The sequence below is a fragment of the Sinohyriopsis cumingii genome, chromosome 6, assembly GCF_028554795.1.
Source record: "Sinohyriopsis cumingii isolate HCF-2022 chromosome 6, ASM2855479v2, whole genome shotgun sequence".
Lineage (NCBI taxonomy): Eukaryota > Metazoa > Mollusca > Bivalvia > Unionida > Unionidae > Sinohyriopsis > Sinohyriopsis cumingii.
In genome coordinates this window covers 12,912,047-12,926,859 of record NC_142966.1, presented here as the reverse complement: position 1 = coordinate 12,926,859, position 14,813 = coordinate 12,912,047, and the positions used below count along the sequence as shown (strand labels likewise).

Genomic DNA, 14,813 nt, shown 5'->3' with positions numbered 1-14,813 from the left:
ATCATCTTTTACTGTCATCACAATAGTACTGTCTGAAAATAGGCTGCGAGAATGCCAATATACAAATTCACGCCTGAATGGAGGTATAAAAACTCCAAATAAAATATAAATCAATCAAAATACCACACAATTAAAGTCACATTAATCAATATATGTTGAGTAATTATGTTACAATGTTGTCTAACGATGTTACTCTTGTTTAATTATGCTAAGCATTGACCGTTCTGTCATGCCTATAAAATACCTCCACTCAAGTAATGTTGAGTATATCGATTCGCGAAGGAAATGTGTTTGCCAAAATCAAAATCTCTTCATTTTCATATGAAGGCATGGATCTGACAATACGCAATATGAATCGTTTTAAACTTATTTAATAGTTTTGTTACTTCGTTAATCGCAATAGAGAAAATTCCACGTAAATGAAGGTTTATGCCCTTAAAACTATGTAATAAAAATTAAATATATGTATTTTGAGTAGATATCTGGAATGTCATTCACCATTGCGTCACTCATGACAATACAATGCTTCTACCTCGCTCATAAAATATTTCCTTAAATGTAAGTGAAAAGATTAGATATTCTCTATATAATCGAAATCAAGGGTGTTATCTCATTTTTATATTTTGGTCACGTTTAAATTTGCATTTTATGGTCCCCATAGGCCAATGAATACTGTGTAAATCCATTATATAATAGAACATTTATGTACTTTTTAGTATAAAATTATAGGTTCTTATAGCTTCCCAGTGGCAACAAAATCGTTACAATACTGGTATGATGGCACCAATTCGTACAATTAAACGTACAGATCATAATATCGCTAAAATAAGAACACTTGTTAATAAAACTATATTGGAACATCCATTTTAACACGCTGAATCTATATATAGCTTATACCCTTGAGATCTGTATTTCATCAAAAGAGGATGAATTTATTGAACGTTCTTAATTTAAGTCTAACATGCGAGGATGGGTTGAAATTTATCACTGGTTAAAATATTGCCAGTCTTAATGTCTTAGGCTGCGATATTACTTTAAGACGTGGTGGTAAATTATGGATTAGGTAACTTCCAAAATCCGGGCCCCGTTTCACCAAGTGAAATCTATAAGTGAAGTCTAGATTTGAGATACTGGCTTTGTCAATTTTGGTAAGACATAACGTGTAGACAGATAACTGAATTTGGGTCCTAATTTGAAATCCAGACATAAATATTGTTGCTGAAACAGAGACCTGTCCTGATAAAATGTCTTAGCTTATGTTTTTGATTGACATGTTTTGCCACCTAATCACAAAAAGGTTTCTTTTGTAACATCCCGTTTGACTACGTAAAAGTGAACCTTCCATGTCAAACTCAATCTTAGAGATTTATAATATACCGGTCTGCGTGCTTTTCTTACTTCATTCGGTATTATTAGAAATGTATTTGTAGTTTACGTTAGACCTAAAAGATGACAGTTGGAATTGCTGATAATATTTTTCCTGCGAAATAACAGAACAGGAAGGACGAAAGGAAACAAACAGACGATTGCACAAGATGACAAAACAATAATGTTTAGTCAAATAATCTAGACAATGCTAATAAGACCGATGAAAACATAATATAATACTGGACGTCACAGATTAAATAAAATGCCATATTTGCAATTTATCTGGCTACCCTAGTCCTCCATCGTTACTTTTTCTCTTCTTCTCCTTTTATGGAAGAGGTGAAAGAAAGAAAAGAGATGATAATGGACAGAAAAGAAGGAACAGCATCCTCTTCACACATTATTATTATTATTATTACTATTATTATTACTATTATTATTATTATTATTATTATTATTATTATTATTATTATTATTATTATTTCAGGTGTAAAATACTTGGATGACTGTCCGAAAGAACCAAGAATTCCCGTTTATCTTCTTGTTGGTGGCTGTTTTGGTGCCATTAAATTACTGGCTTCATTATGGCGTAATATTCAGTACAGAAGATTTGAACACATGGACTATTTTGACAATTCAGACAGCGACGGCGTCCATTCCTCAAGGACATTTCAAACATTTGATGTTTTGTTGTTGATATTTATTATAGCCTGGCAAATATTCGGGACGTACTTGATTTTTAGAATCTGGACGCCGCACTATATTCAGTTACTCCACGAACCGAATAACTGGTGTGATCGCACAGTGTATTTGTTCGCCTTATATCAGAATATCATATGCTATGGGCTGTTTTGCATAGTAACTTTGGTGCTTTGTTGTCTTACTGCGTATTTCAGGTGCATTCGTATGTTTTGATATGACCATTATATGTTGCTTTGGAAAATTTGTACATGGGGAATGGGGCTTTTAAATCCTCTTATACTAACCTACTAATGTGTTCATTGCAAGATATTGGATAAATGTACGGATATATTACACAACTTCCTAATGATGGACTAAAGGTGTCGCCTTAACATCATATTTCATACTGTCATGAGACTGTAGGAATTGTTCATCACTTTGATAATGGTATATGACCACATTTAAGTCCAAACGAATTGTATATAGGCAATGACTGTAAACGTTCCTAGAAGTGTCAGATATCGTATAATGCCATTATTATTATTATTACTATTATTGTTACTATTATTATTATTATTATTATTATTATTGTTGTTGTTATTTTCATTATTATTATTAGTATTATTTTATTTGTTCACACGGAATTATCGTTTGTAATCGATCTTCAGATAATACATGTAGGTCGTACTTGAGGCTGATATGAGCAAAAAGCAGAGGAATTCGGAACGCTTCGGTTGTGCTTCGTATGTTCTATACAAGTTGTCAACTCAGTAACTTTAATTACTCTTCTTTCCCGTATTAATTTCAGTTTTAAGGTAATTAAAACTCGATCGTACTAAATTTCACGAATGGCATTTGAAGCGAAAAAGCATGGGACGTGATTTAATCGAAGGACAGTGGTAATTAGAAATTAGAATATGAAGCAAGCACAACCAAAATATGCATAAGAGAAATGGAATACTGGAGTAACGTCAGGCGTGACTATTCCCTTAAAATTGGCATTGGATAATAACATCACGTTATTCAATAATGGATGTAAGCTTCTAAAATCGGTACTGACACTGGACAAGTCATTATGAACATGGAGGTAAAGGCTTATTAATGTAACTATTACGGCTACGAACGCAGGTAAATACTCTTGATGCTGAAGTTTTCGTTTTCTTATCTGTGTACGCATTACACCGTTAGACACAAATATGGCATTGTCAGAGTCAAAGATGAAACGTACCACAATAAAAATCCATGCCGCTACGTTTTGCTACAGTAATGCACATTTTAGTTTCTAACACGCAGGAACAAAAACCTTTGACGTGTTCGTTGTTAATCAAAATTAGTTTGTTTGCTTCGGAGTATAAGTTGCTTATGTACGATATATATGATAGATTTCAGCTCTTTGATGTTGATTGAAGAATGTACCTGCGAACGTCAACGGGCGATAATTTCAAGCGGATGTAGTCATGCTTGGTTCAGTGTAACACGATGTGCATGTCCCTGATAACGGTGTTAAGAATCTTACTCTGGTCTCACCAAATTAATATTCATGATTCAATTTTATTTTTATACTAATATTTTGCAGTTAATATCATAATATCATACACTTTCACACACACACACACACACACACACACACACACACACACACACACACACATATATATATATATATATATATATATATATATATATATATATATATATATATATATATATATATATATATATATATATATAACTTTTCTGTCTCTATTGGGGCTCCGTAAAATTAAGTTGATTAGTTGTGCATCTGAGTAATATTTTAATTGCTGTTTCTAAGCAAATGAAATGATCCGTTTTCGAGTATGCTGCAACTTAATACATAGGTCATGTACGCACTCTGAGTATTTTTTGCAGCTAAAGGTGTTCTATTTGAGAATTCGATTAAACATGTATTTAAAAGGCGTTTATTCACTAAATTTGCTTCATGTCTATCAAAATTCCATTGATTGCGATTGTATCAATTCCTTTTTGAGAAATACTTAACGGCAAATTCATTGATAATGTACAACGACATTTTTAGACGCAGCCACACAAGCTGGTGATCCCGTTTAAACCCCTTTCCGTCGCACGCTATCATGTAACGGGGAAAGCGCCTACTCTTGGAAAGTTACACTACAAGTATAAACAGAAGCGCGACAATGTCATCACTAATAAACAATGCACAGGAAAACAGAAGCAGGATAAAAGGCACACAAGTCCATTAAACTGGAGGTAATTATATAACTTCGTATATATATTATGTACATACCATTGTCTTACATTTTAGTTTGTACACAATACCCATTTTTCCATAAAGATATCTTTCTTCATACACGTAAAAGAAACATGGCTGTCAACCCAGATTTAGTTTAGTTAAATTTTATATTATGCTAAAAAAAAAGGTTTTAAGAAATTTTATATGTACAAGTTAAAAATAAAACGTACTTACAAAAAATGTGTTATTCCTTTATCGCATTCATAGCTGAACATCAATACAGGAGATGAGTTAAAATGCGCGACGTCTTGTTCAGGCGAGTGAACATTGATTCCCCCTGAACTACTAATAGTTCAATCAAATATCAACTTTGTCAACCCATCCTAATGCCGAACTGCCATTTTCGTCTGGAATTTTGTTATCACTAGTATCGTGCAGATTACTCAAAAGTCACGATTGAAAAAACATTTTAGAACTGGATCACGATTAAATTTTAAAACTAAAATTAACTTGTACATTTATATCAGTAAATGTGCTTGCATGACCCTTGTGACTTTTAATATAAGAGGAAGCAGTGACGAATTTCTTTCTGGCATATCCAAAAATAGTTTTATTTATTCAGCTTTGTTCGTATTAACTTTCATTACTGTATCAGGTGTTTCGTGTGGCTTAGTCGAAGTAGTGGAAACAATAATAACACTGAGGACTACAAATCCTGGATGTGCTACTGTCCATATGTGTAATCTAGCGTTTAATGGCATTAAATTAGACGAGTAACTCATACTTATATATATATATATATATATATATATATATATATATATATATATATATATATATATATATATATATATATATATATGTAAGTGAATCTCTCCATGCTTTCATGTACGTATATCTTACTTTAAAAGAGCATGCATCAAGTTACCTTAAGAATAACTTTATTTTTGTAAAGAAATAATATATATCTAATATTTTATCATTACGGATGGGTCAAATATTAGGATCATTTTCAATTGAAGTAAACATATTTATTTAGGTCTTGGTAATAGTTATTGGAAATCCCCCATAAAAGTATCTAGCCTACATGATGTTTACTACACTATATATTATAGTTTTAGTAACAGGATTTTCTAGAATGGAAATTTCCATTAAGTGATAGGAATTGTGACGTAATTGTGACGTAGGCCACGTATATAGGTTTTTTTATCCAGAATGTACGCATTCGTGCTGTAAGATCTTGAAACAAAATCATTTGCTGCGTTCAGTATTTGATATTTGCTATACTTATTTATTGAAATTATTATTATCTCTAATTACAAACTGCTTGATAATATTATTGGACAGAGGCATTAACTGGGGATTATAATGGATTAAGGGAAGGACATATTGGATTATGTTAATGGGATGAATTAAATGACTGTTGTTTCGTACAATACTTGAACTTAATTAAAACTGTTTTCATTAGGAATGTTGTTAATTGTTTATAGTGGGAATGTAATTCGTAATGCTGTAGATTGTTTGAAATGTTTACTTTGTTTTCTAAGGAAATAAATTATTTGCTGAATTTTGCAAAACTTACTGGTATTCACTATTTTTTATTACATATATAAGAGCATAGAGTCGAAATAAAAAGTTGATCGGTAGTCGCGTTCTAGGAAAATGTCTTTAAAATATTTCAGAAACTTTGTTTTTTAAATTCACTTTGTTTCAGTGTTTTCTAAGTCCCAACTATTTTTTAAATACATATTTGAGAAATCAAATGTCAAACGCAACAAGCTTTTGTCGTCTCCAGTGGAGAATTTTGTTTTTAATCCTATCCAGGAAAGGCTAGAGTCCTTGAACAAAAAAGCGAAAAAATATTTAGGTCCGATATTTGGTGGAAAATACTTTTCTGGATACAAATACGTTGCGTTTCTTTAGTAAATCTCCATCTAGCTCTAGCTTACAAGTTAAAAAATTGAAATTAAAGTACAGGAATGAAATTGAGGTATAAGAAAGCTTCAGTTTCAGAAAAAGAGAAATGAAAGACAAATGTAGTGGCAGAAATAGAACGAGAAGAAACGAATGCGATTAGAGAATAAGGAAAGGAAGAAACAGATGCAAAAGCAACTGTAAGAAAGACGAGAGAGGGAGAGACAAATGCATATAAAGAAAGACGAAAGAGAATTGCAGATGCAGAAAGAGGAAAGTGATAGAGAAAGAGATAGAAAAGGTGGAAAAATTCTAATGCCAATGCAAATGCAAAATTCAAAGAAGTGAGAAAAACACAGAGTGAAAGAGAAAAGGAAGAAAGGGAATTTGAATTTAGAGTTAAAAATACCCATACATGACAAACAGAAAAGACTCCCTCACTTTATACACAGCTCATGCTTATGATGCTGCCAAACAATATGGTATTACCCACCTTTGAAAAACAGAAGTACATATATATATATATATATATATATATATATATATATATATATATATATATATATATATATTCTCCTTATTTAGACGAATGCTGAAAATTTGAGTTGACCAAGGGAGCGCTGGACTCTGTTACTATAAACTGTACTGATTGACCAAACCTATTTCAAATTTTTATTGGAAACAGCACGACAGTCAGATAGGTGATGGTCTTCTAAAAATGGTGATACCAAAAATAACAACCTTAGTCGAAGGGTTCAATAATTCCATCCATATTTATATCAAGCTCTTTTTTGAAACGCTGAAAACTTTGGAAGAAGCTGGGTGAGCAGATGATGATTATTCCGGACCACACAGTTTTTATTTGTCAGTAAGTCTTCCACCCAGCAGTTAGTTGGAAAAAAAAATGTTCAGCCTCATACAAACACTTCTAACTCTCAAACTGGAACTACTTTTAGCAATCGCATTTCTTATAAGATTGATCAGAAGACTTTATCTCTTCCTATGTCCATCTATTGCAAGAAGAAAGGGCACGTTATTTCTGATAGCTGTTGAAAGAAAACTAAGCACCTGAGAGACCTATTCCAAATGCTTTTTTTCCTAAGAGGTCAAGGTCACGCTCATGTACTGAAAGCAATACATTTTTTGGTTAAAAAAAAGCCCAGTCTCATTTTATTATGGTGAAATATGAAACATTCATATCGAAAGCTTCTAAATCACGCATGGATGATTCGGTCAATCTTTTCTTTATTAATGAACATTAGAGACTCTCAGAGTCTTTTAGTATTAGCTACTTTGTCTTTTTATGAGAAGTCTTCTTGTAATGAAAGGGTTTTAGAGAGCAGCTTTGTTAAAAAGAATTCTCCGTTGTATACATTTTCCATCAGACCTAGTCACCTCACCTGCGAAATTCGGAGCAGTGGTGTCTTTACCTATCGAGAGTATTCATTTATTACTAGATAATGACCTAGTGGGAGATAAGTTTGTGGTTAATCCACTTGTAACTGACAAGCCTTTTTTGGATCAGAAAGTCGATCATATTGAAGCCAAAATCCCTGATGTATACCCACCATGTGCAGTTAGTAGAGGCATGACGAAGAAAGCTATTGAGCATGATGTTGATCAAGAATGTATTTCTTTAGCTGACACATGCAATGGTCAGACTTTTGATGATGACCTTTTCGATCCTCTTTTGGATTAATCAAAACGTACAGTGTTCCCCGTTTACTACTCATTCTCTTTATTCAATACAGAGTGAGTTATTGTCGAACAGGAAAAATATCACGAGATCTCATGATGCATTCATAAGGTTATTAGCGAAACTGAAGCCACAGAAGTATATATGTTTGTTATTTTGTTAAAAACGGTGTCCTTATAAGAAAAGGGAGACCACATGATGTTCCAGCTGATGACGAGTTTTAACTGAGTTATCAAATTCTTGTTCTATCTGGTATAGGAGGGACATTCAGTTAATGATTTAAATGGATATTGATGCAAATGATGTAACAGTTTGTGGAATATTGATTCAAGAAGAAAAATATGGTGGCTATGATCCAGTGTGCTATTGTTCTTAAATACAAAACAATGACCAGAGAAGTTATTTCATAACTGATAACAAATGTTTGGCTCTGATTTTGGCTGACTACACTATGAAGTATATAATAGCTTAGACCCTTCTTTGATTATTATATTCATTGATCACAACTCCATTACTTACATTAACAACATGATAAACACAAATCAGATAATGTTAAAAGGACATTAGATACAATATTGACATCAGGCACATGTAGGGAAAATATAATCCAATTCTATGTGCACTTTTACGTGCATAGAAGTTCTATAATATTTTATTTTTTTATATCTTGTGACATTCGTAAGTATGCTATATATATATTTGCTTAATTTATGAAACAATGATTGACTGTATAATGTTTTATCCTTTTATGAGTGGAACTTTTATGTTTATTGAATTTGTGTTTTGTGTTTGCGTAATTATAACTTATAAATTTGTTTAATTCAGGAATACTCATTTGTATGTCTTAACATCACCGTCATTCTATTCTAGTCGTATTCGGTTGAGAGAATCTAATTCATTGAAATTACAAAATGGTCATTGATATTTCGTGGACTATATCGTTATTGTGCCATTAGTGTGAATTCATTCAATAAGATTTTAGATGAAATCATCTTGATAGATCAAGACTGTTAACTCACTGCCAAATTTCAGGCTATTGGGATATCAACACATTTAAAAATGGAATTTATTCAGATCACCACTGGAATTCATTTGGATTACTCTATGCCTTTGGCGTTGTGAGAGAACGTTTTTAGGACTATTTGTGATTTAGAAAAGGGAATTATATTTTGAATTTTACAAAACGGGTTGGATTTTACTTGTGTATGTTACTTAGTTTAAGAGCATAAAGTTGTACTCATAAATAAACAATTAAGTGTACAGTGACATCGGAATGGTAAAGACAAGAGTGACAATGAACGGGAGAGTATAAGCAACAAGTCTGTTATCCAGACAGCACTAAATTTCTTTGCTAGTGTTTCTCAAAGTCACCATGTCGGATAATGTAAGAATACTCAAAGTGTCTATGTAATTTATGAGTCTAGAAAATTTTTAAGCTTTCAAATTTTAAGTTAAATTTACACCTCATTTTAAACGTTTGCATACATGTTTGGTATTGAACATATTGTTATATAATGTAATTATTTATTTATTAAGCTTTGATTAGTTTATCAATTTCGTACATGTGTTAAATGATATATTCATTTAAGTAACCACTGAAGATTTTCTTGTTTCCAAAAACTTACAAGTATAAAGTGAACTGTAGAAACGTTTAGTAAGGCCCTATCATGACAAAAAATGGAATCTTATTTTGCACACAATTAGCTTGATACAAAATATGATTTAAATAATTGATGAAAAGGAAAATAAAAGACAATCATCCCTTAAAATTGATGACGCGGGATTGATACAAACGTACCAGATTACATTTTTATTGGACATAGCCACAATTGCAGTTACAACTTTTTGACATTAATCAACTACTGTTTCAGAGGACGCACTCTTTACAAAATCGATTAGAATTTTGACTGGACGGTAATTGTTGTAAAGTTAGATGGATGTACTTATCTGGATTCAATTCCCTACCGTCTGACAGAACATTTACACATTTTATTGATTAATGAACTGATATCCCGTGCCCTCCTCCCACCATTTGTGGGCATGATACATCGTATGTTACTGTTATTATTTCCTCTGGCAGTGGCTGACGGCTTGCGTTTGACTGTAGATGCTCGCTTTGGTTAGTACCCCTGCCGAAGGTAGGAAGACTAAAATATTGAAGATTTAGTGACTTTCGGCCTATTCTATTTTACGGACTGGTGTGTAACAGAGACGCACAACATAATTTTGGTTTGTTTGAACCCAACCCATTTTGGGATGGTTTGATATGAGGCTTTGATTAGATTTGTTGGTCAGTAAGAATAAAGTGTAATGTCTATAGAACCAACAGGAAGCCGACCAACCCTGGACTAGAACTCAAATCAGATACTCCTGCGTAGGAATCCGGCGAGTTTAGAATGAAACTTGTGTATTGTGACTGATTGATAACATAAATTAAAGCTTAATTGCCCCAAAATCGCCAAGCTTGTTGTTTTGCGTCATCACCTGACTGATGTGCGTTGTATGAAGCGCTCTAAAAGTAGCCTGTTTGGGCTATACCTGCTTCTACATGGCGGTCAACCCGATTTTGGTAGGGGAATGAATCCAGTAATTCTGCGTAGGAGTCCAAAATGCAATATTGAAAACGAATTTGATGTATTTGGGTTCAACCGAGTCAAAATATGTATCAGAGAACCTTCGAGATAACAGTGTCCGTCTTGGGGGATCATATTACTCTCGTTTCGAGTAAGACTATCTTCGAGAACACAAGATCAGGCTTAGAGATCCTAATACTGACAACGCAGTTAGATAAGCTTCGAGAATAGAAAATTAGGTTAAGAGATCATTATACTTTCATTTCCAATCAGATTAGCCTAGAAATTACCGGGCCAGGCTTATGAGATCATGATAATCTCAGGACCAGGCTTATGAGATTATCCTAATCTCAGATCCGTACATAGTATTTTGGAGAGTCTTAGATATCATAACACTTTGGTTCTGAGTCGCAGAAATTTAGGAAATACAGGACAAAGACTTGGAGAAAAAAATACTCTGATTTCGAGTAAGAGGTAGATTTTCCTTTCATGATGTCTGTAAACTTAAGTTTCAAAATTTAAGCACTCTGTAACTGGCTGGCTCGAAAAGCATGTTAATCACTATGTCTCATTACCTCCAGAGCCAGAACGGCCAGTTTAACGTTGAAACAGGAACAAAATTGATCGCCTTGAGCATGTGTTAAACTTTACGACAACGGTTGATGCAGTGCAATTTTTAAACCTTACTATACCGGTTGATGCAGTGTTATTATTAGCAGTATTTCAACAGTTGGTACAGTGACTATTACACATTACTACAGCGGTTGATGCGCCGTCATTAATAAACCTTCCTACAACGGTTTATGTAGTGCATTTATTATGCCTTATTACACCAATTGATGCAATGTGATTATTAAATCTTACTAAACGGTTAATGTATTAAGATTATTAAATCTTACTGCGCCGATTGATGCAGTCCGATTATTAAAAGTTACTACAAGGTTAATGCAGTCTGATTATTAAACGTTAATACAACGGTTGATGCAGCCTGAATATTTACCTTACTGCAATGGATGACGCAGTTTGATTGCTATCCTTACTGCAACAGTTGATACAGTCTGATTGCTAGCTTTACTGCAACGGTAGATGCAGTCCGATTATTAAACCTTACTGCAACGGTTGATGCAATCTGATTATCAAACCTTAATAAAACGGTTGATGCAGTTTTATTATTAGCCTTACTGCAACGGTTAAGGTGGTGGTCTACAGTTTCCTGTTTTGCATAGGGTTAGAATTGAAAAGAAAAAGAATATCCCTGGATTTCCTCACTATGTATACTAACTATTTAAAAAATTTTATATCTTAGGTATTGTCCAAGAACTTTAATTCCCTTTATTTTGGTGTATGATTGATGGTTGTAATATGGGTTATAGAGTATACAGCTTGGCCTTACTCCAGATGTGCATCGTTACAAAAGTGATAGCACCACTTGGTCATTTTCACGTCCTGAACTTTAGAGGTAAATTGTATAAAAAGAACCTATAACATCTTTTTACATTTTATGTATTTGACAATTCATTTATTGCACTTTCAGAAGCTGGTATTGTCTAGTCTGGCAAAGTTCATTTTCTCTATTTCAATAACTGCTACGGATAGTGTACTTCAGACTAATTTTAGCACAAAAGAGCAGTCATTTTAGTTATCTGTGTGATCAAATCATGTACAATTTCCAAAAGTACCATATCCAATGAAATGTCAACCGGATTACATTAAAGTAGCATAGACGTATGCCAACATTCTCACCACGTTGCATGTTTTAAATGCAAACAACTTCACGTTAAATACATCACTCTCTCAAAAGTATATAATAACTGGCGAGCGCACCTTAATGGATTCTAATTATTAAACCTTACCGCAGTGGATGATGCAGTGTGATTATTAGCCTTACAGCAAGGGTTGTTGCAGTTTGATTATTAAACCTTTTTTCAACGGTTGATGCAATTTGATTATTAGCCTTACTGCAACGGTTTATACAGTATGATTATTAAACCTTACTGAGACGGTTGGTGCAGTGTGATTATTAAACCTTACTGAGACGGTTGGTGCAGTGTGATTATTAAACCTTACTGAGACGGTTGGTGCAGTGTGATTATTAAACCTTACGGAGACGGTTGGTGCAGTGTGATTATTAAACCTTACTGAGACGGTTGGTGCAGTGTGATTATTAAACTTACTGAGACGGTTGGTGCAGTGTGATTATTAAACCTTACTGAGACGGTTGGTGCAGTGTGATTATTAAACCTTACGGAGACGGTTGGTGCAGTGTGATTATTAAACCTTACTGAGACGGTTGGTGCAGTGTGATTATTAAACTTACTGAGACGGTTGGTGCAGTGTGATTATTAAACTTACTGAGACGGTTGGTGCAGTGTGATTATTAAACCTTACGGAGACGGTTGGTGCAGTGTGATTATTAAACCTTACGGAGACGGTTGGTGCAGTGTGATTATTAAACCTTACTGAGACGGTTGGTGCAGTGTGATTATTAAACTTACTGGGACGGTTGGTGCAGTGTGATTATTAAACCTTACGGAGACGGTTGGTGCAGTGTGATTATTAAACCTTACGGAGACGGTTGGTGCAGTGTGATTATTAAACCTTACGGAGACGGTTGGTGCAGTGTGATTATTAAACCTTACTGAGACGGTTGGTGCAGTGTGATTATTAAACTTACTGAGACGGTTGGTGCAGTGTGATTATTAAACCTTACTGAGACGGTTGGTGCAGTGTGATTATTAAACTTACTGAGACGGTTGGTGCAGTGTGATTATTAAACTTACTGAGACGGTTGGTGCAGTGTGATTATTAAACCTTGCTGAGACGGTTGGTGCAGTGTGATTATTAAACTTACTGAGACGGTTGGTGCAGTGTGATTATCAAACTTACTGAGACGGTTGGTGCAGTGTGATTATTAAACTTACTGAGACGGTTGGTGCAGTGTGATTATTAAACCTTACGGAGACGGTTGGTGCAGTGTGATTATTAAACCTTACGGAGACGGTTGGTGCAGTGTGATTATTAAACCTTACTGAGACGGTTGGTGCAGTGTGATTATTAAACTTACTGGGACGGTTGGTGCAGTGTGATTATTAAACCTTACGGAGACGGTTGGTGCAGTGTGATTATTAAACCTTACGGAGACGGTTGGTGCAGTGTGATTATTAAACCTTACGGAGACGGTTGGTGCAGTGTGATTATTAAACCTTACTGAGACGGTTGGTGCAGTGTGATTATTAAACTTACTGAGACGGTTGGTGCAGTGTGATTATTAAACCTTACTGAGACGGTTGGTGCAGTGTGATTATTAAACTTACTGAGACGGTTGGTGCAGTGTGATTATTAAACTTACTGAGACGGTTGGTGCAGTGTGATTATTAAACCTTGCTGAGACGGTTGGTGCAGTGTGATTATTAAACTTACTGAGACGGTTGGTGCAGTGTGATTATCAAACTTACTGAGACGGTTGGTGCAGTGTGATTATTAAACCTTGCTGCAATTATTGATGCGGTGTAATTACGTAACCTTACGACAGCGGTTAAAGCAGTGTGTTATAATTCCAACTACAACGGTGGATACAGTCTAATTATTAATCTTACTGAACTTCATGATACAGACTGATTATTAGCCTTACTACAACAGTTATGGTGGCGCTCTACATTTTCGCCTTTTGCATATGGTTAGAGTTTTGAAGAAAAATAATTTCCCCGGCTTTCCTCACTGGTTATGATGTGTATTTTAATAAGACCTTAGATATAGTTCAAGGAACCTTTAATTCCTTTTATTTTTGTGTATGATTGATGGGTGTAATATGACTAATGAGAGGATACAGCTTGGCATTACTCCATATTTGCACCATCAACATGATAACCCTAGAATACAAAACTAAGCGTGTAAACAAAAGAATGTATGGTGTTGCAATTTAAGTCCCTAATAATCCTTGAAATACATACAAATATCTTAATAATTAATATTTTGAATAAACTTAAGTAAAAATCCAAATTAAGTCTAACGCTGAACGTTTTGGTGTGACTGTGGTGTGCTGTGTCGTGGTGTTGTACCAACAATCTTTCTGAAGAATGACAGTAATATAATTCCAAGTTTGAATGCTCTATACATCCCAGAGAATGTCTCTGTCCAATAACGTTAGTTTTATGAGCACTCTCTATTTCTAACGAATGAATCATTTTGAATTCAATAAATTTAATATGTTAAAACCAAGCCAAATACAATACTTTACACAGCAATGGTTCTAACTCAAGATCTTATAGCACGAATGCATACTGCTTTCAGTAACAAAATTATTCAGTCCTCTATTGACCTCAGCATTTTCAAAAAAAAAACTATTAACTAA

The 14,813-nt window shown here is 34.0% G+C and overlaps 1 protein-coding gene across 2 annotated transcripts in view; it reads left to right on the top strand.

Annotated features, from left to right (window-relative positions):
* Positions 1-5,032, top strand: part of LOC149796382 (uncharacterized) — a 169,985-nt gene extending 164,953 nt beyond the window's left edge. For both annotated transcript variants that reach the window (XM_089961059.1, XM_089961060.1), the window contains exon 4: positions 1,856-5,032. In XM_089961059.1, the coding sequence (XP_089817185.1) occupies positions 1,856-2,283 (428 nt within the window). In that variant the 3' untranslated portion in view covers positions 2,284-5,032. The remainder of the gene's footprint in view (positions 1-1,855) is intronic.
* Positions 5,033-14,813: the final 9,781 nt, after the last annotated feature.